This window comes from Oenanthe melanoleuca, chromosome Z, assembly GCF_029582105.1.
Source record: "Oenanthe melanoleuca isolate GR-GAL-2019-014 chromosome Z, OMel1.0, whole genome shotgun sequence".
Taxonomy (NCBI): Eukaryota; Metazoa; Chordata; class Aves; order Passeriformes; family Muscicapidae; genus Oenanthe; species Oenanthe melanoleuca.
Window position 1 is genome coordinate 30,702,952 of NC_079362.1, and position 22,733 is coordinate 30,725,684.

Here is a 22,733-nt window from a genome sequence, read left to right on the forward strand (position 1 = left end):
AGCTGAAGGAGCTGCCCAGACAGAGCTGCCTGGGGTCACGCTGCGTGCCAGGAGGCTGGGAGGAGACACAGCCAGGGCAGGTGACCCAAAGTGGCCGAGGAGCTGTTCCAGACCCTCTGACATCCTGCTCAGTATTTCAAGCTGGGCACAAGAGCGGGGTAGGAGGGCACATTTGGAATGATGGCATTTGTCTTTCCAAGTCACTGTGAGGCTTGAGGGGGCCCTGCTGTCCTGGAGACACAGAACACCTGCCTGCCCATGGGAAATGGTGAAGGAGTTCCTTGGGTTTTTTGCCTGTGTGCATGGCTTCTGCATTCCCTATGCAAATGAATTGTTCTCCACCTGTGAGCTTTCCTGCTTTTACCCTTCCATTTCCCTGCACAGTCCAGCCTGCTGGTGGGGCATTGAGTGAGAATGGCTGTGTTTGGTGTCGGAGCCGTAGCTAGAGAAGGATCTTCATGGTGAATGAGAAAAGACTCACGCATCAGTATGGTGCAAGGCTTATCCGTTTATTAGCTGTGCACTGCTTCTTTTGTACTTAAACACTGTTGCAACACGCGAGGCCAGCAAGCATATCAGTGGTTAGTGAGCATCGTCCATATGTGACTTGTTATTTATTGATTGGTTTCACGCGTTGTTACGACAATTTCTCCACCTCTTGGCTCAAGCAATCCTAGCACCCTACGTCAGTCACGTCTCTTCTACCTATTTGCTACTTTATTCTATTTTCTCTGCCCGTCTACCTTCTCGCTTGCTACTTTAATGTACCTCCTCAGCCTCCTACTGTTGCTACTCTGATTCTTTCCCATCCGCTCATTGTTACTACTTTTTATCTCCTTCACGAATAGCTCAGTGTCAGTATTCTCTCTGAAAAGTACAGAATGATGCAGTTCTCTTAAAGTCAGAGTCTCTCATATTCATGCAACACAGCCAGAGCCCCGACAGCGTGGTGCTTGCTTGCGGGCTGGGGTTAAACCACAGCATGAGAAATAGAGAAAAAGTGGTTTTAATGCAAGAGGAGGGAGAATGTAGCATCCAAATTTTGGAATGGTGGTGGTGATGGTTTTTCTGTTTTCCTAAGCCTGCCTTCCTGTAGCCTGTCCAGCACCTGATCTATTTGGACTCTGCCTCACACCTTCACTTTTTCTGGGACCGGCCCACTTGGGCCCACTGCTTTCCTCCTACCAGCACTTTGTGAGCTGCCCCAGAGCGTGCTAGAACATTCTTTTCCTGCTTGCTTTACATCCACAGCAGGCGGCTCCCTCTGATGCACGGATGTGGCCAGGGAAGCTCCCAGAGGTGCACCTCAGTTGGGCGAGGCTCCTTGGAAATGCCACGGCAGTGCAGCAGCAGCATGGTGTGTTTGCAGTGGATGTCTTGCTTAGTTTTCCGTGTTTTCTTAAAGCCCACCCGTTTTTAGGCCTGTGTCCCACCTTGTACTGCAGCAAACATGTGAGGAAGAAGATCTACCAAAATGCTTCCTGAGGTTTTGTCCCCCAGCTGTCATTGCAGCGGGGATTTCCTTGGATGTTTCTTTTAGAGCCCTAGCTGGAAGAGGCCTTGTGCTTTACCACAGGGGAATGAGTGGCCAAAGGTCCTGCTGTCTTTTTTGCTTTCCTCACATCATGGTCCCTTCTCAAGTGTTCAGCTTCTCAGTGTGGGCTATAGGGGCTCGGTGTGTCTTTGGAGTCACTCTTAGATGCCTTGAGCAAGAGGTTATGCACTAGGAGGGCTTTTTGTGTGGCTTTGTAGCAGAGAACTTTGCAGGCATTTTTTGGCATTAGCTGTAGAGAAGGTCTGCTTCTACACATGACGTCACCAGCCAGCCTCCTAATTGTGATGTGGAGCTCCTATTGTGATGTCAGGGGCCGCATCCCGGCGCTGTCACGGCAAAGTTGCTGTGCCGAGGCTCGGGAGGCCTCAGTGTGCAGAGCAGCTCTTTGGCACGCTCGCTGCAGGCGGGAGCTGCTGCTTGACGAGGTGTCTGCCAGCAGGCTGCACCCTGACAGCACTCTGAGTATTTTCTTTGTGCCCACAGGTATTGTCCGGTGCAGACTTGAGCAGCACTGCTGCGACCATGGACAGAGTGTGCGCTGCTGCAGTTTGCACGGCTTTTTCTGTGGCTTATTCCGGGTACTTCTTCACCCACCTGGCACGTAAGTAGAGGTTTTTGTTGGGTGCGGCATGTGGAAACCAAAATGCCATGAAGAGGCCTTTGGTTGGGTAAAGCTGCTGTCACCAGCCTCAGCTGAGCAGGGGGTGTCTCTAGGCAGCAGGGCGTGGGCTGCATTTGCCATGTAGCCTGCAGGGCTTGTGCTGCCCCATGCCATGGCATGGCCTGTGGCAGTGGAGTCTGGGATCTCCTCAGTTTGCTGGCTCAAGCAAGACAGGTTTCAAGACAGGAAGCCTGGGAGAGCTTGGCAGGAGTCCTTGTAAAAAACTGTGTGCTGCTCTCCAGGCCTGGGGAGAAGCATCTTCTTGTCTGCATGCGCTCATCCCAGGATGTGTCTGTGGAACTTGACACTTGCTGTGTGCTAAAGAGACCTTCCCTCTGTGATGAAATCACGGAATCAACTTGGAAATGGCCTCTGAAATCAACATTTCCTAAGAGCTCTTGAATGCTCCTGAGCCCAGCAGCTGTTCTTGTGCTGTGTCACAATAGAACTGCCACCATGGCTAAGGGCTTTTGGGTGAAGCTCTTCTGAGGAAAAGTTTTCAGCAAGCTCATGGCAATTGATGCTTGCCATCTCTTCAGAAAACTGAAGTCCAGCAAAGAGAGGAGCTGTAGCTCCTGCAGGGTGGGGTGGGGCAGAAGCAGCGACTGTTACAGAACCATCTGGACTTTCTTTGTCTCAAGTTTCTGTGGGATGAGTGGCCAAGGAGGACAAAAGGCAGACACAAGACAGTACTTTGTGCTCTTGTCTTGCTTGCTGTGTGACACAAGGGTTGCTGCTGGAGGGAAGCAGTGAAAGCAGAATGCTCTGTCTTTGGCTTGAATTTTTGCTGGGCCTGCCCAGTGCGGGCAGCTTTCTCACAGCATCCGCTTCTTTTTCCCTTGTGTGTTGCAGGTCACATCGCCCGTGCCTGGAGAGAATCCGCTCCTTGGGTGAGTGGGAAAGGAGCCTTTGGCCTTGGGAGCGTTGGACAGTTGTGGAGCACGGCGTGAGCTGGGCGTGCTGCAGTCCAGTGCCAGCCTGCTCGGATGAATGAAAGCACAGTCCAGGACTCTGTGCAGCTGCAGCAGCAGCAGCAGCATCATCCACAGGATTCCTGGCTGTTTCCTCCAGTTCCACTTCAGAGCTTTTTCAGCAGATGAAAGTGGGCTTGCTCGGTGCTTGGAGCCATGATGGAATTTCTCCTGTCCAAGAGAGTGCAGTCTGCTCTGCGTGGCCCATTTTACTTGAGGCTGACCAACTTAGAATGCAGATGGTTTCTCCTAAGCACATGTGACTCTTCAGCTGAATATAAAGAAGGTTGCCTGTCCCTCACATTGCTTTATGTCTGCAGAGCCCAAAACCAACCTCTGAGCTTCCTCTGGCTGCCTGTGTTGCTGAAGAAGAGGCCAAAGGGGAGGAAGATGCCCACCAAGCTGCAGATGCTGCCACTGCAGGGCCTGAGCACCCAGCATCAGTAAGCGCCAGCTCTGGGTAGCCCTGTAGCTGGAGCAGAGCAGAGCTGGAAGTTTCTGATCAGACAGCACCTGCCATGCGTGGCTGAGGATGCTGAGGGCTGGAATCTTTCCAGCACTTCCAGACGCTTCTCTGGCCAGTGTGGCCTGGAAATGGGGTGTGGAATTTGGACGTTTGGGCATCAATTTCCCACTGTTGTGCCAGGGGCTGTGAATTTGTCTCAGCAAGAGACAAGAGGTAGCATTGGGGTGTCTTTGGATGCTCCCGGGGTACAAGTGAGGCCCTTTGTGCCCAGTGGCTGTGCAGGCTCCCTGCCCGATGTGAGGGGAGCTGCACAAACATGCAGTTCACAGCCTTGCAGGATCCACAGGAGACACTGTCCCCTGGAGGGACCTGGTCCTGTCCATGGAGCAGCTGTGGATAGCTAAAGGAAGAGCTGAGATGCAGCAGGGGCCTGTAGCTGAATACACGTGAGGTTCTGAAGGACAGGTTCTTTCCTGTCCCTCATGCTGCTGTCTGCCCACAGAGCACAGGGGCAGCGCCAGCACCTGCTCTGGCTGCCTCAGCAGCCGAGGAAGAGGCTGAAGAGGACGAAGGTGCCAGTGAAGCTGCCACTGCTGTCAGCCCACGGCCTGAGCTGCCAGCATCAGTAAGTGTCTGCTTTGCTTAGCTGTGTCTATGGTGTCATTTTGTGCATATGTAAAAGCAATCTATGGATTTTGAGCCTGGAGATGGAGTAGGGGCAGCAAATGCCGAGAGGTGAAGAGCCCTGGATGTGGCCGGCAGCATCTTGCTAGGGGCTTGCATTTGTGATGGGATTGCAGGGGCATCTGTGCCAGGCACATTTCTGACCCAAACTCATCTCTTGTCCCAGAGCTCCAGCGCCTCTGTCGTGGCACCTGCACGAGCTGCAGCTGCAGGCTCTGAAGAAGCCGCCAGTCCCCAAGCTGGGAGCTCCAGCACGAGCAGCTCGTGCACCTGGAGCACAAGCAGTTCCTCTGGCGGCACAGAGCAGCTGCGAGAGAGGACAGAGGACGAGTGGCTGGCCATGCTGAGTATGTCCTTTGTGATCCCTGTCTGCTGGAGCAGGGCCTTGTGTGTGCGTGTGTCAGCACGAGCTGTCCCGCCTGGTGCTGCTGCTCAGCTGAGTGTCGGTGCTGTGGCCTCCACACAGGAGCTGTGGTTGTGCTTTGAGGTGCTGAAGGAGCAGCGGGCTGTTGCTCCCGCCTCAGAGGGCAGCCTGGCCTGCTTTGGCTTTGCCTGAGCTTGCCTCGCTGCCCAAGGCAAAGCAGAGCTTGTTTCTGGCTGGGCAGAAGGCTGTGACCTTGTGAATGCGTGGGCCTCAGGGAGCTGCTGTGGGGCCCAGCTCCTGTGGGCCATGGCCAAGGCCATCTTGAGAGCTGAGCCCAGCCTAAAGCTGGGCCCTCATTGCTAAGGCCCACTGCAGGAGCTGCTCACAGCAGCTGCTGCTCTGGAAAGCCAGAAAGGCCTTGTTTAGGCAAAGTCCTGCTGTCAGCTGGAGATCGCGCCTCTGCTGGGAGCACTTTGCACTGTTCTTCTGGTTCTGGAAAGGTTCTGGTTCCAGAGCCCAAGGTGCCTTTGCTGTTTGCAAGGATTAAAGCTTTTGTTGAGTGTCACAGGGTTTTCTTTGCAAAACAGAAATGTTTTGTTTTTTTAGACAACAATCACTTCTTTTGGTTATGGTTTTCTGATCCCTGTCTCCCCTACAGTTTCCCCATGTGCTCAGATTTCAGTTCACACTTGTAGTTTTGTGCAGGCCATGTTTGCTGCAGAGCTGCTGCTCTTGCTGCTGCTGTTGTTTTGGTGGTGCATGGTGGTGCAGTAATGGTGTTGTTGTTTCTCTCCTGAGTGAGTTGAACGGGCCCAGTGGGCCAGAGAGTGGGGCTGCCTTTCAGATCTGCTGCACGGTGGGATCTCTGTTTTGAAGTCAGCATCTTTCCTTTGCATTTTTACAGGGATGCTGGTGAGCAAAGAAGATCCAGAGGCGAAATATACAGATCTGGAAATCATTGGCAAAGGGTGAGTGCAGCCACAGGTCCTTCTTCAAAGGGAGGGGCTGTGTACTGTGCTGGTGTCACATCTCCCCAGAGTGACGTCAGGCAAGCTCCAAAGCTGCTCAGACACTGCCTTGAGACGCTGCCGTCTCTCAGTATGCTCAGCATTGACAGCTGCGGTCCGAAGGCATGGCAAAGACGCCTGGATGGTGGCAATGTCTTTCCTGCAGCAAAGAGCAGCACCTGGCAGATCTCCTGTTCCCTCAAGCGTGTTGCCCCTGTTTGCCGCTTTTCTCAGGAGAAATAATTTCTGTGTGTCCCAAAAGAATACAGAATACGTGGGAATGAAAGGAGGAAAACTTCATTGCCTCCAAGGTCCAGTTAGTAGCTGAGGGCTGTCAGCTGTCAGTAAAATTTCTTTCCAGTATTTTGCTGAAAACAAGATTGAGTGGTCAGCATGACCACCTTCTAGTCTAGAAGGCAAAAGCAGAAAGGAAAGAAGCAGCTCTCTTTTGTAGCTGAGGTGGAAAAAGTCAAGGCTTCACGGGATTGCCCAATGCCAATGCACTCTAGAGGAAAAGGCAACATCTGTCTGATGTCAGACCCCTCGTGGATCCTGTGAGGTTTAGGCCTTTAGTGGAAAGAATCCACCAATCTGGTCCCTTTTGAAAGGCAGCTCTGCTGACTGGAAATGGGATTGATTTGCAACATTTCCTCTGGGAGGAGCCAAATGTGCAAGAAGTCACCTGAAAAGTGGAGTCCTTCCCGTGTCTTTCGGTGCACCAAAGAGAAGCAGCTGTGGCTGGAGACTACTCTCCTTGTCAGCTGGAGAAAGGATCTGTTACTGGAAGCTTTCCTCTGATTGCTCTTGCATGGCTTCAGGCTTCTCAGAAGGCCTGTGTGCTGCTGCCTGAGTTTGGCAGATAGACTCCAAGGAGAGGTGTGAGCATGCCCAGCAGGGAATGTGTGTGTCTGGAAAGATCCCACACGCGCACAGCTCCCGAAAGAGTAATGGGATAAAGTGCAGAGCACAATCTGTGGTGGTGCATTTGCTGTTTGCCCCAGGACTTTGTTTCCTGTTGGAGGGCAGTGTCTGGCACCTGCAGGGACTAAAGGCCTTCTCCTTTCTCTGCTGCTGTTTTGTTTCTAGGGGTTTCGGCACTGTGTGCACGGCGGTGGAGACTGCCACAGGAGAAGAGGTAAGCGTCAAGCAGTGCTGCAGCTCCTGCAGCTCTCCAGTGCCCTCCCCCTTGCTGTGAGCTGTGCCTGAGCTTTGGGTCGCTGGTAGAGCTTTGCTGGAGAGGCAAAGGCAGTGCAGAGCAGAGTCAGCCTGCCGAACAGAGTGGGGACAGAGTTTGTCCTTCTCAGCTGCTGCAAGGAATGCAAAGAAGCCAAGGGGTGTTTTGCAGAGGAGGACATGCTAGGTGGGTCTTAGTGCCGAGGTGGTGTCTCAGAGAATGGCACTGCTCTTTGGGGCTGCAGCTCAGGGCTCCCTGGACTTCTCACTTCTGGCTGTTAGCAAATCCATGGGAATTGTGCTGGTAGTTGCTCAGCCACCTTTAGTGCTACCCTTGGGAAGTGTGCTTAGAGAGAGAGGTCTGCAAGGAGCCTCTCAAGGGCCTAAGCCCTACTCAGAGGCCGGCATGTATCGCTAGAGGTTCAAGGCTTGGGTTGTTTCTTTTTGCACTCAGGCAGGAATTTTAAATGTCAGAGGTTTGCAGAAACGTGTTTTAGTGGAGCAAAATGAAAATTCCTAAAGTGACAAAGTGCAGGGATTGTCTTTTTTGGTGGTGTCCTTAACGATGCGGTCATCATCAGGGCATTTTTTCCATAAGATCTGTAGGACTGTATTTCTTATGGTGGATAAAGGTGAGGATGTTTCTAGGGTGACATTTTATCTCTCATGTCCGTAAAAGTTTGCTTTCTTGTTGTGTAGTGGGCTGCTGGAGTCATGATCAAGCCCCCCATGTTCCCTATGTGGTCCTGTGGCAAACTACTTTGGTTCATGGTTTGCATGTCATTTTAGGTGGCCATTAAGAAAATTAGTCTCCTGCAAGAGAGCAGCAAGGAGCTATGCGTGAAGGAAATCCAGGTCATGCGGGACAATAAGGACGGCAACCTGGTGAACTATATAGACAGGTGAGTGGTTCTGCTCTTCTGCCATGGGCGGTCACTCACCTCCTGCAAGGCAGAGCTTCAACCACTCCTCTGGTTGCTGGCAGAGGGTGGAGCTGTTTATTCCTGTTTCTGGGCTGATCTACAGCATCTTGGATGAGACTGCTTTGGGAGCTGCATTAATCTTTTTCTGCCATATCTAGTTGCAAGTGCACTTTCAAAGGCCAGGACTCGGCCCTATTTTACTGAGCCAACAGCCTCAAAGTTGCTGTGCTGCCTCCATGTTTTCCTGTTGGCTTTGGGGTTTGGTTTCTTTCCCAAGGTTCTGAAGTGCTGACAAAGCACTACAGGATGTAGTTCCCTTGGCCTGTTGCATTGGTGTGGATAGCAAGCAGTCTTTTAGACTGCACAGAGTTCAAGCCCTGTAGAGCCTAGTGAATGACTATTCCCTTCCTCCTGTCTTCCTTGGAGAGAGACACGGAAACAAGAATCCACCAGGTCATGCAGGAGCGCGCATTCATCTCCAGGCTGTTGTTTCCTCCTTTCAGCTACCTGGTGCACGAGGAACTCTGGCTCGTGATGGAATACATGGACGGAGGTTCCTTACACGATGTCATCAGGGAGACCAGGATGGCAGAAGGAGAGATTGCAGTCGTCTCTCGGGAGGTGAGGGACGGCGCTTGTGCTTCCCGTGCCTTGGGTGGGATGGGTGGCAAGGAGGGGATTGATTTTACCTTCCGAGCTTCCTTTCTGCCTTTCTCTTATGACTGCCAGGAGCAAGAGCCTCTGAAGTGCCTGCCAACGTGCAGGCCCTTCTTCTAGTCTGTTTCTTTGTCTTTGCCACTCTAAACACTTGCCTGGAGCCTGCGTGTACTGCATTCCGTCCCGGTAAGAGCAAACGTGCTGGTGGCACAATATCAACAGAGTGGGAAAGACAAAGAGATACTCGCAGGACTCTCAGAGAGCTCAGCCTCAAAGGAGAGCCTTGCACCCAAAGTGGGATTTGCAAAAGCACCCGCTGCCATGTGGCTGGAGAGAGCACAGCCCCTGCAGCAGTGCTCCTTCAGTCTGTGGTTGCAGGGCACTGGTCAGCTGAAATAATTGCCCTTTCTCTTTCCAAAATGAACACACCCTCACTGAGAAAGGCACTGCTGTGCTCGTGTTGGAGCAGCAAGCTCTTGCCCTTGCCAGCAGCCTTTCCTGCCACGGCTCAGCACTGCCCAGCAAGTCTGTCTTGCAGATGTGCCGCTTCCCTGCTTGTGGGATGCAATCAGATGAGGGACTCCTAGGCTCATGTTTCTTTTTCCTCCCTCAGTGCCTGCAAGGCCTGGATTTCCTTCACTCCAAGCAAGTGATCCACCGAGACATCAAAAGCCACAACATTCTCCTGAGCTTGGATGGATCTGTCAAGCTGGGTGGGTGTTGTTGGCCAGGCTCAGCCGTGCTGGGCTGCGGGGTGGGGGTGCCTTTGAGTGACTGCCAGATCCCCGGCAGTGGCGCCTGTGGCAGTGCAGGCTGCCCTGCAGCAAGGGCAGAGCACAGCCACAAGGTGCAGGGCGGTGTGGCTGGGAAGAAGGTGTCAGGAGGGGCTTTGGCTTGTGTGTGTCCCTTCCCAAGCAAGGCAGTTTCACTCTCGAGCTTCAGGGGACTAAAAGCCACTGTGTGAAATTGGGGGCTTTTGCTGAATGGGCAATCCCATATTCCCTCAGCTGCAGGCCTAAGGAAGGCCAGCATGGCCCCTTCTGCAGCTGGTTTGCCCACTGCCTTCTTGGACATTGCTAGAGGGGGGAATTCTTCTGTTTGCTTTCCTAATTCACGCTGGCTTGATCAGAGTGGTTTTTTTCTCCTCAGCTGATTTTGGACTCGCTGCTCAGCTCACGGCTGAGCAGAGCAAATGGAGATCAGCTGTCGGCACTACTTACTGGATGGCGCCAGAGATTTTCACCAGGAAGCCCTATGGCCCCAAAGTGGACATCTGGTCCTTTGGCATCGTGGGCATCGAGATGGTGGAAGGAGCGCCTCCTTACCTGATGAAAACCTCCCGCACGGTGCGCTGCAACTTCTCTCACAGCCTCCTGTCACTCTAGCAAAATCTGTCCCCATCCTTCTGCCTGGGAAGCTTGGTAACACCTGGAGACCATGGGTTCTGGGCTGCATAGTCTCTTGTGCATTGTTCCCTGCTTTTTCCCCTTGCCATTTAATTATGAAGAGCCCAAAAATCTGTGATGCCCTTTGCTTGATGGAAGCTTTGCCTAAGGGAGCAGCGAGCAGCGCCGAGCTGAATTTTTGGAAAGAAACCTTGGCAATAGCAGAGTTCGACCAAAGTCCCTCTTCCAAATGGACTCTAAGAGGTGGTGTCAGTCCTCAGAGAAGCAAAGGGTGCTTTTGCTGATCAAGTGGCTCCTAATTCCATCAGGCAATGAAATCAGGGCCCAAGGCAGGAGCCTTTGCACATTGGGCAGGCTGTGCTTGCCTCTGGCTTTGCGTTCTGTTGCTTGGGCTAGGAAAGGCATGTGCCACCCTCTGGCAGGGAGGAAAGCGCCACTGGAGAGTGGAGCTTGCGCAGTGGGGTGTGGGTGAGCAGTATTGGGTGCGAAGGAGACAGGTGCAGTGTGACCTTGCCTTCTACTCCAGGTTGGACAGCTGATCAGCACCGGGGGCACCCCGAAGCTGCAGAACCCCAGGCAGCAGTCCCCTTGGCTGCGAGACTTTCTGCGCTGCTGCCTGCAGACAGACGAGGACAGGCGCTGGTGTGCCCAGGAACTTCTGCAGGTAAAAGGCAGAGCGGCCGCAGGGTGCGCCAGCTGCCCGCTGCCAGGGGCTCCTCCTGGGCTCGAGTGCAAGGCGTCAGATGGGCCCTGCTCCTAAGATTCTCCAGTCTGGGGGCTTTTTGAAGGAAAAGCAAGGAGAATCTTGGCCTGGGAGGACTGGCTTTGAAGGAGCCTTTCAAGGTCACCAAGACCAAACCTCCTTAAGCTGAAGACATCTGGCTTCATGCCTTTGTGGGATTGTGAGCCATGGTTTCCCGTGGTAGCAGGGTCCTGGACGTGGAGACAGAGGTGCACAGCGTGCCCTCCTTTCTGTCTCTTTCTGGTAGACAGAGAAAGGCTGTTTCAGCCTGTGAGGAAAGTAGATGTTCATGTCTTCTTTTTCTCTTTGGGCAGCATCCGTTTGTAACCTCAGCCAAGCCGACCTCCAGCCTGACGCCTCTGATCATGGCAGCACAGCAGTTTATGGCTGACAGCAGATACTAGCCCTGGAAGAGGCCATTGTTGTTTGCTGTAGTTTGTAGCTCGTAGTTTCTAGTTTGTAGTTTCTAGTTTCTGGCAGGTAGTTTGTTTAGATTGATAGTCAAAATAAATACTTTAAAACCTTCACTGTGTTGGAAGCTTCCCTTTGTTCTCAACCTATGAACAAGGTCTAAATTTTCTTCTTAATGGTCAGGCGTTTCTAAACCATGGATGGGCACAGATTGTGGCACAGTTTGGAAGTGGGCAGAGTTCTTCTTCCTTCATTGCCTCCAGGCCACGACCTCCTGTGAAGATACAGGCTTGTAGCTGTGAAGAGAGGAGCAGAGTAGAACGAAAGCGAGCAGAGCAGTGGTGTCACTGCTGGGGACGCCACTGTGGCCGTGGTTGGGTTGGAGCTCCAGGGAAAGGTTGGGAGTGTCTATGCTGCTCTGGGCAGAGGAGGAGGCAGCCAGGCTTCTCCACAGGCTCAGGTGCAGGTGAGTGTCCAGCGGGAATGTGAATCCTTCATGGGTACTACGGCCAACGTGAGGGAGTGAAAACTTCTGCAGGTTTGGATCTGCGTGAGCCACGGCCTGTGTCAGCGGGGCACCCACGACAGCTGAAGGAGCTGCCCAGACAGAGCTGCCTGGGGTCACGCTGCGTGCCAGGAGGCTGGGAGGAGACACAGCCAGGGCAGGTGACCCAAAGTGGCCGAGGAGCTGTTCCAGATCCTCTGACATCCTGCTCAGTATTTCAAGCTGGGCACAAGAGCGGGGTAGGAGGGCACATTTGGAATGATGGCATTTGTCTTTCCAAGTCACTGTGAGGCTTGAGGGGGCCCTGCTGTCCTGGAGACACAGAACACCTGCCTGCCCATGGGAAATGGTGAAGGAGTTCCTTGGGTTTTTTGCCTGTGTGCATGGCTTCTGCATTCCCTATGCAAATGAATTGTTCTCCACCTGTGAGCTTTCCTGCTTTTACCCCTCCATTTCCCTGCACAGTCCAGCCTGCTGGTGGGGCATTGAGTGAGAATGGCTGTGTTTGGTGTCGGAGCCGTAGCTAGAGAAGGATCTTCATGGTGAATGAGAAAAGACTCACGCATCAGTATGGTGCAAGGCTTATCCGTTTATTAGCTGTGCACTGCTTCTTTTGTACTTAAACACTGTTGCAACACGCGAGGCCAGCAAGCATATCAGTGGTTAGTGAGCATCGTCCATATGTGACTTGTTATTTATTGATTGGTTTCACGCGTTGTTACGACAATTTCTCCACCTCTTGGCTCAAGCAATCCTAGCACCCTACGTCAGTCACGTCTCTTCTACCTATTTGCTACTTTATTCTATTTTCTCTGCCCCTCTACCTTCTCGCTTGCTACTTTAATGTACCTCCTCAGCCTCCTACTGTTGCTACTCTGATTCTTTCCCATCCGCTCATTGTTACTACTTTTTATCTCCTTCACGAATAGCTCAGTGTCAGTATTCTCTCTGAAAAGTACAGAATGATGCAGTTCTCTTAAAGTCAGAGTCTCTCATATTCATGCAACACAGCCAGAGCCCCGACAGCGTGGTGCTTGCTTGCGGGCTGGGGTTAAACCACAGCATGAGAAATAGAGAAAAAGTGGTTTTAATGCAAGAGGAGGGAGAATGTAGCATCCAAATTTTGGAATGGTGGTGGTGATGGTTTTTCTGTTTTCCTAAGCCTGCCTTCCTGTAGCCTGTCCAGCACCTGATCTATTTGGACTCTGCCTCACACCTTCACTTTTTCTGGGACCGGCCCACTTGGGCCCACTGCTTTCCTCCTACCAGCACTTTGTGAGCTGCCCCAGAGCGTGCTAGAACATTCTTTTCCTGCTTGCTTTACATCCACAGCAGGCGGCTCCCTCTGATGCACGGATGTGGCCAGGGAAGCTCCCAGAGGTGCACCTCAGTTGGGCGAGGCTCCTTGGAAATGCCACGGCAGTGCAGCAGCAGCATGGTGTGTTTGCAGTGGATGTCTTGCTTAGTTTTCCGTGTTTTCTTAAAGCCCACCCGTTTTTAGGCCTGTGTCCCACCTTGTACTGCAGCAAACATGTGAGGAAGAAGATCTACCAAAATGCTTCCTGAGGTTTTGTCCCCCAGCTGTCATTGCAGCGGGGATTTCCTTGGATGTTTCTTTTAGAGCCTCTAGCTGGAAGAGGCCTTGAGCTTTACCACAGGGGAATGAGTGGCCAAAGGTCCTGCTGTCTTTTTTGCTTTCCTCACATCATGGTCCCTTCTCAAGTGTTCAGCTTCTCAGTGTGGGCTATAGGGGCTCGGTGTGTCTTTGGAGTCACTCTTAGATGCCTTGAGCAAGAGGTTATGCACTAGGAGGGCTTTTTGTGTGGCTTTGTAGCAGAGAACTTTGCAGGCATTTTTTGGCATTAGCTGTAGAGAAGGTCTGCTTCTACACATGACGTCACCAGCCAGCCTCCTAATTGTGATGTGGAGCTCCTATTGTGATGTCAGGGGCCGCATCCCGGCGCTGTCACGGCAAAGTTGCTGTGCCGAGGCTCGGGAGGCCTCAGTGTGCAGAGCAGCTCTTTGGCACGCTCGCTGCAGGCGGGAGCTGCTGCTTCGACGAGGTGTCTGCCAGCAGGCTGCACCCTGACAGCACTCTGAGTATTTTCTTTGTGCCCACAGGTATTGTCCGGTGCAGACTTGAGCAGCACTGCTGCGACCATGGACAGAGTGTGCGCTGCTGCAGTTTGCACGGCTTTTTCTGTGGCTTATTCCGGGTACTTCTTCACCCACCTGGCACGTAAGTAGAGGTTTTTGTTGGGTGCGGCATGTGGAAACCAAAATGCCATGAAGAGGCCTTTGGTTGGGTAAAGCTGCTGTCACCAGCCTCAGCTGAGCAGGGGGTGTCTCTAGGCAGCAGGGCGTGGGCTGCATTTGCCATGTAGCCTGCAGGGCTTGTGCTGCCCCATGCCATGGCATGGCCTGTGGCAGTGGAGTCTGGAATCTCCTCAGTTTGCTGGCTCAAGCAAGACAGGTTTCAAGACAGGAAGCCTGGGAGAGCTTGGCAGGAGTCCTTGTAAAAACTGTGTGCTGCTCTCCAGGCCTGGGGAGAAGCATCTTCTTGTCTGCATGCGCTCATCCCAGGATGTGTCTGTGGAACTTGACACTTGCTGTGTGCTAAAAGAGACCTTCCCTCTGTGATGAAATCACGGAATCAACTTGGAAATGGCCTCTGAAATCAACATTTCCTAAGAGCTCTTGAATGCTCCTGAGCCCAGCAGCTGTTCTTGTGCTGTGTCACAATAGAACTGCCACCATGGCTAAGGGCTTTTGGGTGAAGCTCTTCTGAGGAAAAGTTTTCAGCAAGCTCATGGCAATTGATGCTTGCCATCTCTTCAGAAAACTGAAGTCCAGCAAAGAGAGGAGCTGTAGCTCCTGCAGGGTGGGGTGGGGCAGAAGCAGCGACTGTTACAGAACCATCTGGACTTTCTTTGTCTCAAGTTTCTGTGGGATGAGTGGCCAAGGAGGACAAAAGGCAGACACAAGACAGTACTTTGTGCTCTTGTCTTGCTTGCTGTGTGACACAAGGGTTGCTGCTGGAGGGAAGCAGTGAAAGCAGAATGCTCTGTCTTTGGCTTGAATTTTTGCTGGGCCTGCCCAGTGCGGGCAGCTTTCTCACAGCATCCGCTTCTTTTTCCCTTGTGTGTTGCAGGTCACATCGCCCGTGCCTGGAGAGAATCCGCTCCTTGGGTGAGTGGGAAAGGAGCCTTTGGCCTTGGGAGCGTTGGACAGTTGTGGAGCACGGCGTGAGCTGGGCGTGCTGCAGTCCAGTGCCAGCCTGCTCGGATGAATGAAAGCACAGTCCAGGCTCTGTGCAGCTGCAGCAGCAGCAGCAGCATCATCCACAGGATTCCTGGCTGTTTCCTCCAGTTCCACTTCAGAGCTTTTTCAGCAGATGAAAGTGGGCTTGCTCGGTGCTTGGAGCCATGATGGAATTTCTCCTGTCCAAGAGAGTGCAGTCTGCTCTGCGTGGCCCATTTTACTTGAGGCTGACCAACTTAGAATGCAGATGGTTTCTCCTAAGCACATGTGACTCTTCAGCTGAATATAAAGAAGGTTGCCTGTCCCTCACATTGCTTTATGTCTGCAGAGCCCAAAACCAACCTCTGAGCTTCCTCTGGCTGCCTGTGTTGCTGAAGAAGAGGCCAAAGGGGAGGAAGATGCCCACCAAGCTGCAGATGCTGCCACTGCAGGGCCTGAGCACCCAGCATCAGTAAGCGCCAGCTCTGGGTAGCCCTGTAGCTGGAGCAGAGCAGAGCTGGAAGTTTCTGATCAGACAGCACCTGCCATGCGTGGCTGAGGATGCTGAGGGCTGGAATCTTTCCAGCACTTCCAGACGCTTCTCTGGCCAGTGTGGCCTGGAAATGGGGTGTGGAATTTGGACGTTTGGGCATCAATTTCCCACTGTTGTGCCAGGGGCTGTGAATTTGTCTCAGCAAGAGACAAGAGGTAGCATTGGGGTGTCTTTGGATGCTCCTGGGGTACAAGTGAGGCCCTTTGTGCCCAGTGGCTGTGCAGGCTCCCTGCCCGATGTGAGGGGAGCTGCACAAACATGCAGTTCACAGCCTTGCAGGATCCACAGGAGACACTGTCCCCTGGAGGGACCTGGTCCTGTCCATGGAGCAGCTGTGGATAGCTAAAGGAAGAGCTGAGATGCAGCAGGGCCTGTAGCTGAATACACGTGAGGTTCTGAAGGACAGGTTCTTTCCTGTCCCTCATGCTGCTGTCTGCCCACAGAGCACAGGGGCAGCGCCAGCACCTGCTCTGGCTGCCTCAGCAGCCGAGGAAGAGGCTGAAGAGGACGAAGGTGCCAGTGAAGCTGCCACTGCTGTCAGCCCACGGCCTGAGCTGCCAGCATCAGTAAGTGTCTGCTTTGCTTAGCTGTGTCTATGGTGTCATTTTGTGCATATGTAAAAGCAATCTATGGATTTTGAGCCTGGAGATGGAGTAGGGGCAGCAAATGCCGAGAGGTGAAGAGCCCTGGATGTGGCCGGCAGCATCTTGCTAGGGGCTTGCATTTGTGATGGGATTGCAGGGGCATCTGTGCCAGGCACATTTCTGACCCAAACTCATCTCTTGTCCCAGAGCTCCAGCGCCTCTGTCGTGGCACCTGCACGAGCTGCAGCTGCAGGCTCTGAAGAAGCCGCCAGTCCCCAAGCTGGGAGCTCCAGCACGAGCAGCTCGTGCACCTGGAGCACAAGCAGTTCCTCTGGCGGCACAGAGCAGCTGCGAGAGAGGACAGAGGACGAGTGGCTGGCCATGCTGAGTATGTCCTTTGTGATCCCTGTCTGCTGGAGCAGGGCCTTGTGTGTGCGTGTGTCAGCACGAGCTGTCCCGCCTGGTGCTGCTGCTCAGCTGAGTGTCGGTGCTGTGGCCTCCACACAGGAGCTGTGGTTGTGCTTTGAGGTGCTGAAGGAGCAGCAGGCTGTTGCTCCCGCCTCAGAGGGCAGCCTGGCCTGCTTTGGCTTTGCCTGAGCTTGCCTCGCTGCCCAAGGCAAAGCAGAGCTTGTTTCTGGCTGGGCAGGAGGCTGTGACCTTGTGAATGCGTGGGCCTCAGGGAGCTGCTGTGGGGCCCAGCTCCTGTGGGCCATGGCCAAGGCCATCTTGAGAGCTGAGCCCAGCCTAAAGCTGGGCCCTCATTGCTAAGGCCCACTGCAGGAGCTGCTCACAGCAGCTGCTGCTCTGGAAAGCCAGAAAGGCCTTGTTTAGGCAAAGTCCTGCTGTCAGCTGGAGATCGCGCCTCTGCTGGGAGCACTTTGCACTGTTCTTCCTGGTTCTGGAAAGGCAGTTGTAGGTAAAATTGGTTCCAGAGCCCAAGGTGCCTTTGCTGTTTGCAAGGATTAAAGCTTTTGTTGAGTGTCACAGGGTTTTCTTTGCAAAACAGAAATGTTTTGTTTTTTTAGACAACAATCACTTCTTTTGGTTATGGTTTTCTGATCCCTGTCTCCCCTACAGTTTCCCCATGTGCTCAGATTTCAGTTCACACTTGTAGTTTTGTGCAGGCCATGTTTGCTGCAGAGCTGCTGCTCTTGCTGCTGCTGTTGTTTTGGTGGTGCTGGTGGTGCAGTAATGGTGTTGTTGTTTCTCTCCTGAGTGAGTTGAATGGGCCCAGTGGGCCAGAGAGTGGGGCTGCCTTTCAGATCTGCTGCACGGTGGGATCTCTGTTTTGAAGTCAGCATCTTTCCTTTGCATTTTTACAGGGATGCTGGTGAGCAAAGGAGATCCAGAGGCTAAATATACAGATCTGGAAACCATTGGCAAAGGGTGAGTGCAGCCACAGGTCCTTCTTCAAAGGGAGGGGCTGTGTACTGTGCTGGTGGCACATCTCCCCAGAGTGACATCAGGCAAGCTCCAAAGCTGCTCAGACACTGCCTTGAGACGCTGCCGTCTCTCAGTACTGCTCAGCATTGAGAGCAGTGGTCCGAAGGCATGGCAAAGACGCCTGGATGGTGGCAATGTCTTTTCTGCAGCAAAGAGCAGCACCTGGCAGATCTCCTGTTCCCTCAAGCGTGTTGCCCCTGTTTGCCGCTTTTCTCAGGAGAAATAATTTCTGTGTGTCCCAAAAGAATACAGAATACGTGGGAATGAAAGGAGGAAAACTTCATTGCCTCCAAGGTCCAGTTAGTAGCTGAGGGCTGTCAGCTGTCAGTAAAATTTCTTTCCAGTATTTTGCTGAAAACAAGATTGAGTGGTCAGCATGACCACCTTCTAGTCTAGAAGGCAAAAGCAGAAAGGAAAGAAGCAGCTCTCTTTTGTAGCTGAGGTGGAAAAAGTCAAGGCTTCACGGGATTGCCCAATGCCAATGCACTCTAGAGGAAAAGGCAGCATCTGCCTGATGTCAGACCCCTCGTGGATCCTGTGAGGTTTAGGCCTTTAGTGGAAAGAATCCACCAATCTGGTCCCTTTTGAAAGGCAGCTCTGCTGACTGGAAATGGGATTGATTTGCAACATTTCTTCTGGGAGGAGCCAAATGTGCAAGAAGTCACCTGAAAAGTGGAGTCCTTCCCGTGTCTTTCGGTGCACTAAAGAGAAGCAGCTGTGGCTGGAGACTACTCTCCTTGTCAGCTGGAGAAAGGATCTGTTACTGGAAGCTTTCCTCTGATTGCTCTTGCATGGCTTCAGGCTTCTCAGAAGGCCTGTGTGCTGCTGCCTGAGTTTGGCAGATAGACTCCAAGGAGAGGTGTGAGCATGCCCAGCAGGAATGTGTGTGTCTGGAAAGATCCCACACGCGCACAGCTCTCGAAAGAGTAATGGGATAAAGTGCAGAGCACAATCTGTGGTGTTGCATTTGCTGTTTCCCCCAGGACTTTGTTTCCTGTTGGAGTGCAGTGTCTGGCACCTGCAGGGACTAAAGGCCTTCTCCTTTCTCTGCTGCTGTTTTGTTTCTAGGGGTTTCGGCACTGTGTGCACGGCAGGTGGAGACTGCCACAGGAGAAGAGGTAAGCGTCAAGCAGTGCTGCAGCTCCTGCAGCTCTCCAGTGCCCTCCCCCTTGCTGTGAGCTGTGCCTGAGCTTTGGGTCGCTGGTAGAGCTTTGCTGGAGAGGCAAAGGCAGTGCAGAGCAGAGTCAGCCTGCCGAACAGAGTGGGGACAGAGTTTGTCCTTCTCAGCTGCTGCAAGGAATGCAAAGAAGCCAAGGGGTGTTTTGCAGAGGAGGACATGCTAGGTGGGTCTTAGTGCCGAGGTGGTGTCTCAGAGAATGGCACTGCTCTTTGGGGCTGCAGCTCAGGGCTCCCTGGACTTCTCACTTCTGGCTGTTAGCAAATCCATGGGAATTGTGCTGGTAGTTGCTCAGCCACCTTCAGTGCTGCCCTTGGGAAGTGTGCTTAGAGAGAGAGGTCTGCAAGGAGCCTCTCAAGGGCCTAAGCCCTGCTCAGAGGCCGGCATGTATCGCTAGAGGTTCAAGGCTTGGGTTGTTTCTTTTTGCACTCAGGCAGGAATTTTAAATGTCAGGGTTATGCAGAAAAGTGTTTTAGTGGAGCAAAATGAAAATTCCTAAAGTGACAAAGTGCAGGGATTGTCTTTTTTGGTGGTGTCCTTAACGATGCGGTCATCATCAGGGCATTTTTTCCATAAGATCTGTAGGGCTGTATTTCTTATGGTGGATAAAGGTGAGGATGTTTCTAGGGTGACATTTTATCTCTCATGTCCGTAAAAGTTTGCTTTCTTGTTGTGTAGTGGGCTGCTGGAGTCATGATCAAGCCCCCCATGTTCCCTATGTGGTCCTGTGGCAAACTACTTTGGTTCATGGTTTGCATGTCATTTTAGGTGGCCATTAAGAAAACTAGTCTCCTGCAAGAGAGCAGCAAGGAGCTATGCGTGAAGGAAATCCAGGTCATGCGGGACAATAAGAACGGCAACCTGGTGAACTATATAGACAGGTGAGTGGTTCTGCTCTTCTGCCATGGGCGGTCACTCACCTCCTGCAAGGCAGAGCTTCAACCACTCCTCTGGTTGCTGGCAGAGGGTGGAGCTGTTTATTCCTGTTTCTGGGCTGATCTACAGCATCTTGGATGAGACTGCTTTGGGAGCTGCATTAATCTTTTTCTGCCATATCTAGTTGCAAGTGCACTTTCAAAGGCCAGGACTCGGCCCTATTTTACTGAGCCAACAGCCTCAAAGTTGCTGTGCTGCCTCCATGTTTTCCTGTTGGCTTTGGGGTTTGGTTTCTTTCCCAAGGTTCTGAAGTGCTGACAAAGCACTATAGGATGTAGTTTCCTTGGCCTGTTGCATTGGTGTGGATAGCAAGCAGTCTTTTAAACTGCACAGAGTTCAAGCCCTGTAGAGCCTAGTGAATGACTATTCCCTTCCTCCTGTCTTCCTTGGAGAGAGACATGGAAACAAGAATCCACCAGGTCATGCAGGAGCGCGCATTCATCTCCAGGCTGTTGTTTCCTCCTTTCAGCTACCTGGTGCACGAGGAACTCTGGCTCGTGATGGAATACATGGACGGAGGTTCCTTACACGATGTCATCAGGGAGACCAGGATGGCAGAAGGAGAGATTGCAGTCGTCTCTCGGGAGGTGAGGGACGGCGCTTGTGCTTCCCGTGCCTTGGGTGGGATGGGTGGCAAGGAGGGGATTGATTTTACCTTCCGAGCTTCCTTTCTGCCTTTCTCTTATGACTGCCAGGAGCAAGAGCCTCTGAAGTGCCTGCCAACGTGCAGGCCCTTCTTCTAGTCTGTTTCTTTGTCTTTGCCACTCTAAACACTTGCCTGGAGCCTGCGTGTACTGCATTCCGTCCCGGTAAGAGCAAACGTGCTGGTGGCACAATATCAACAGAGTGGGAAAGACAAAGAGATACTCGCAGGACTCTCAGAGAGCTCAGCCTCAAAGGAGAGCCTTGCACCCAAAGTGGGATTTGCAAAAGCACCCGCTGCCATGTGGCTGGAGAGAGCACAGCCCCTGCAGCAGTGCTCCTTCAGTCTGTGGTTGCAGGGCACTGGTCAGCTGAAATAATTGCCCTTTCTCTTTCCAAAATGAACACACCCTCACTGAGAAAGGCACTGCTGTGCTCGTGTTGGAGCAGCAAGCTCTTGCCCTTGCCAGCAGCCTTTCCTGCCACGGCTCAGCACTGCCCAGCAAGTCTGTCTTGCAGATGTGCCGCTTCCCTGCTTGTGGGATGCAATCAGATGAGGGACTCCTAGGCTCATGTTTCTTTTTCCTCCCTCAGTGCCTGCAAGGCCTGGATTTCCTTCACTCCAAGCAAGTGATCCACCGAGACATCAAAAGCCACAACATTCTCCTGAGCTTGGATGGATCTGTCAAGTTGGGTGGGTGTTGTTGGCCAGGCTCAGCCGTGCTGGGCTGCGGGGTGGGGGTGCCTTTGAGTGACTGCCAGATCCCCGGCAGTGGCGCCTGTGGCAGTGCAGGCTGCCCTGCAGCAAGGGCAGAGCACAGCCACAAGGTGCAGGGCGGTGTGGCTGGGAAGAAGGTGTCAGGAGGGGCTTTGGCTTGTGTGTGTCCCTTCCCAAGCAAGGCAGTTTCACTCTCGAGCTTCAGGGGACTAAAAGCCACTGTGTGAAATTGGGGGCTTTTGCTGAATGGCCAATCCCATATTCCCTCAGCTGCAGGCCTAAGGAAGGCCAGCATGGCCCCTTCTGCAGCTGGTTTGCCCACTGCCTTCTTGGACATTGCTAGAGTGGGGAATTCTTCTGTTTGCTTTCCTAATTCACGCTGGCTTGATCAGAGTGGTTTTTTTCTCCTCAGCTGATTTTGGACTCGCTGCTCAGCTCACGGCTGAGCAGAGCAAACGGAGATCAGCTGTCGGCACTACTTACTGGATGGCGCCAGAGATTTTCACCAGGAAGCCCTATGGCCCCAAAGTGGACATCTGGTCCTTTGGCATCGTGGGCATCGAGATGGTGGAAGGAGCGCCTCCTTACCTGATGAAAACCTCCCGCACGGTGCGCTGCAACTTCTCTCACAGCCTCTTGTCACTCTATCCTTCTGCCTGGGAAGCTTGGTAACACCTGGAGACCATGGGTTCTGGGCTGCATAGTCTCTTGTGCATCGCTCCCTGCTTTTTCCCCTTGCCATTTAATTATGAAGAGCCCAAAAATCTGTGATGCCCTTTGCTTGATGGAAGCTTTGCCTAAGGGAGCAGCGAGCAGCGCCGAGCTGAATTTTTGGAAGAAAACCTTGGCAATAGCAGAGTTCGACCCTCTTCCAAATGGACTGTAAGAGGTTGTGTCAGTCCTCAGAGAAGCAAAGGGTGCTTTTGCGGATGAAATATCTCCTAATTCCATCAGGCAATGAAATCAGGGCCCAAGGCAGGAGCCTTTGCACATTGGGCAGGCTGTGCTTGCCTCTGGCTTTGCGTTCTGTTGCTTGGGCTAGGAAAGGCATGTGCCACCCTCTGGCAGGGAGGAAAGCGCCACTGGAGAGTGGAGCTTGCGCAGTGGGGTGTGGGTGAGCAGTTTTGGGTGCGAAGGAGACAGGTGCAGTGTGACCTTGCCTTCTACTCCAGGTTGGACAGCTGATCAGCACCGGGGGCACCCCGAAGCTGCAGAACCCCAGGCAGCAGTCCCCTTGGCTGCGAGACTTTCTGCGCTGCTGCCTGCAGACAGACGAGGACAGGCGCTGGTGTGCCCAGGAACTTCTGCAGGTAAAAGGCAGAGCGGCCGCAGGGTGCGCCAGCTGCCCGCTGCCAGGGGCTCCTCCTGGGCTCGAGTGCAAGGCGTCAGATGGGCCCTGCTCCTAAGATTCTCCAGTCTGGGGGCTTTTTGAAGGAAAAGCAAGGAGAATCTTGGCCTGGGAGGATTGGCTTGGAAGGAGCCTTTCAAGGTCACCAAGACCAAACCTCCTTAAGCTGAAGACATCTGGCTTCATGCCTTTGTGGGATTGTGAGCCATGGTTTCCCATGGTAGCAGGGTGCTGGACGTGGAGACAGAGGTGCACAGCGTGCCCTCCTTTCTGTCTCTTTCTGGTAGGCAGAGAAAGGCTGTTTCAGCCTGTGAGGAAAGTAGATGTTCATGTCTTCTTTTTCTCTTTGGGCAGCATCCGTTTGTAACCTCAGCCAAGCCGACCTCCAGCCTGACGCCTCTGATCATGGCAGCACAGCAGTTTATGGCTGACAGCAGATACTAGCCCTGGAAGAGGCCATTGTTGTTTGTTGCAGTTTGTAGCTCGTAGTTTCTAGTTTGTAGTTTCTAGTTTCTGGCAGGTAGTTTGTTTAGATTGATAGTCAAAATAAATACTTTAAAACCTTCA

General features: G+C 52.9%; 2 protein-coding genes across 2 annotated transcripts; both read left to right on the forward strand.

The window, feature by feature from the left end:
- The first annotated feature begins 1,809 nt into the window (after positions 1-1,809).
- LOC130265452 (serine/threonine-protein kinase PAK 3-like) lies at positions 1,810-11,136 on the forward strand. The gene is made up of 13 exons (XM_056514552.1): positions 1,810-2,156; positions 3,069-3,162; positions 3,508-3,630; positions 4,156-4,278; positions 4,504-4,684; positions 5,606-5,669; positions 6,795-6,843; positions 7,671-7,783; positions 8,308-8,425; positions 9,075-9,174; positions 9,611-9,807; positions 10,394-10,531; positions 10,924-11,136. The coding sequence occupies exons 1-13, from the start codon at positions 1,810-1,812 to the stop codon at positions 11,011-11,013; spliced, it is 1,737 nt and encodes a 578-aa protein (XP_056370527.1). The 3' UTR covers positions 11,014-11,136.
- Positions 11,137-18,225: 7,089 nt separating this feature from the next.
- Positions 18,226-22,733, forward strand: LOC130265453 (serine/threonine-protein kinase PAK 3-like). Its single transcript, XM_056514553.1, has 8 exons — positions 18,226-18,271; positions 18,414-18,463; positions 19,291-19,403; positions 19,928-20,045; positions 20,695-20,794; positions 21,231-21,427; positions 21,991-22,128; positions 22,521-22,733. The coding sequence occupies exons 1-8, from the start codon at positions 18,226-18,228 to the stop codon at positions 22,608-22,610; spliced, it is 852 nt and encodes a 283-aa protein (XP_056370528.1). The 3' UTR covers positions 22,611-22,733.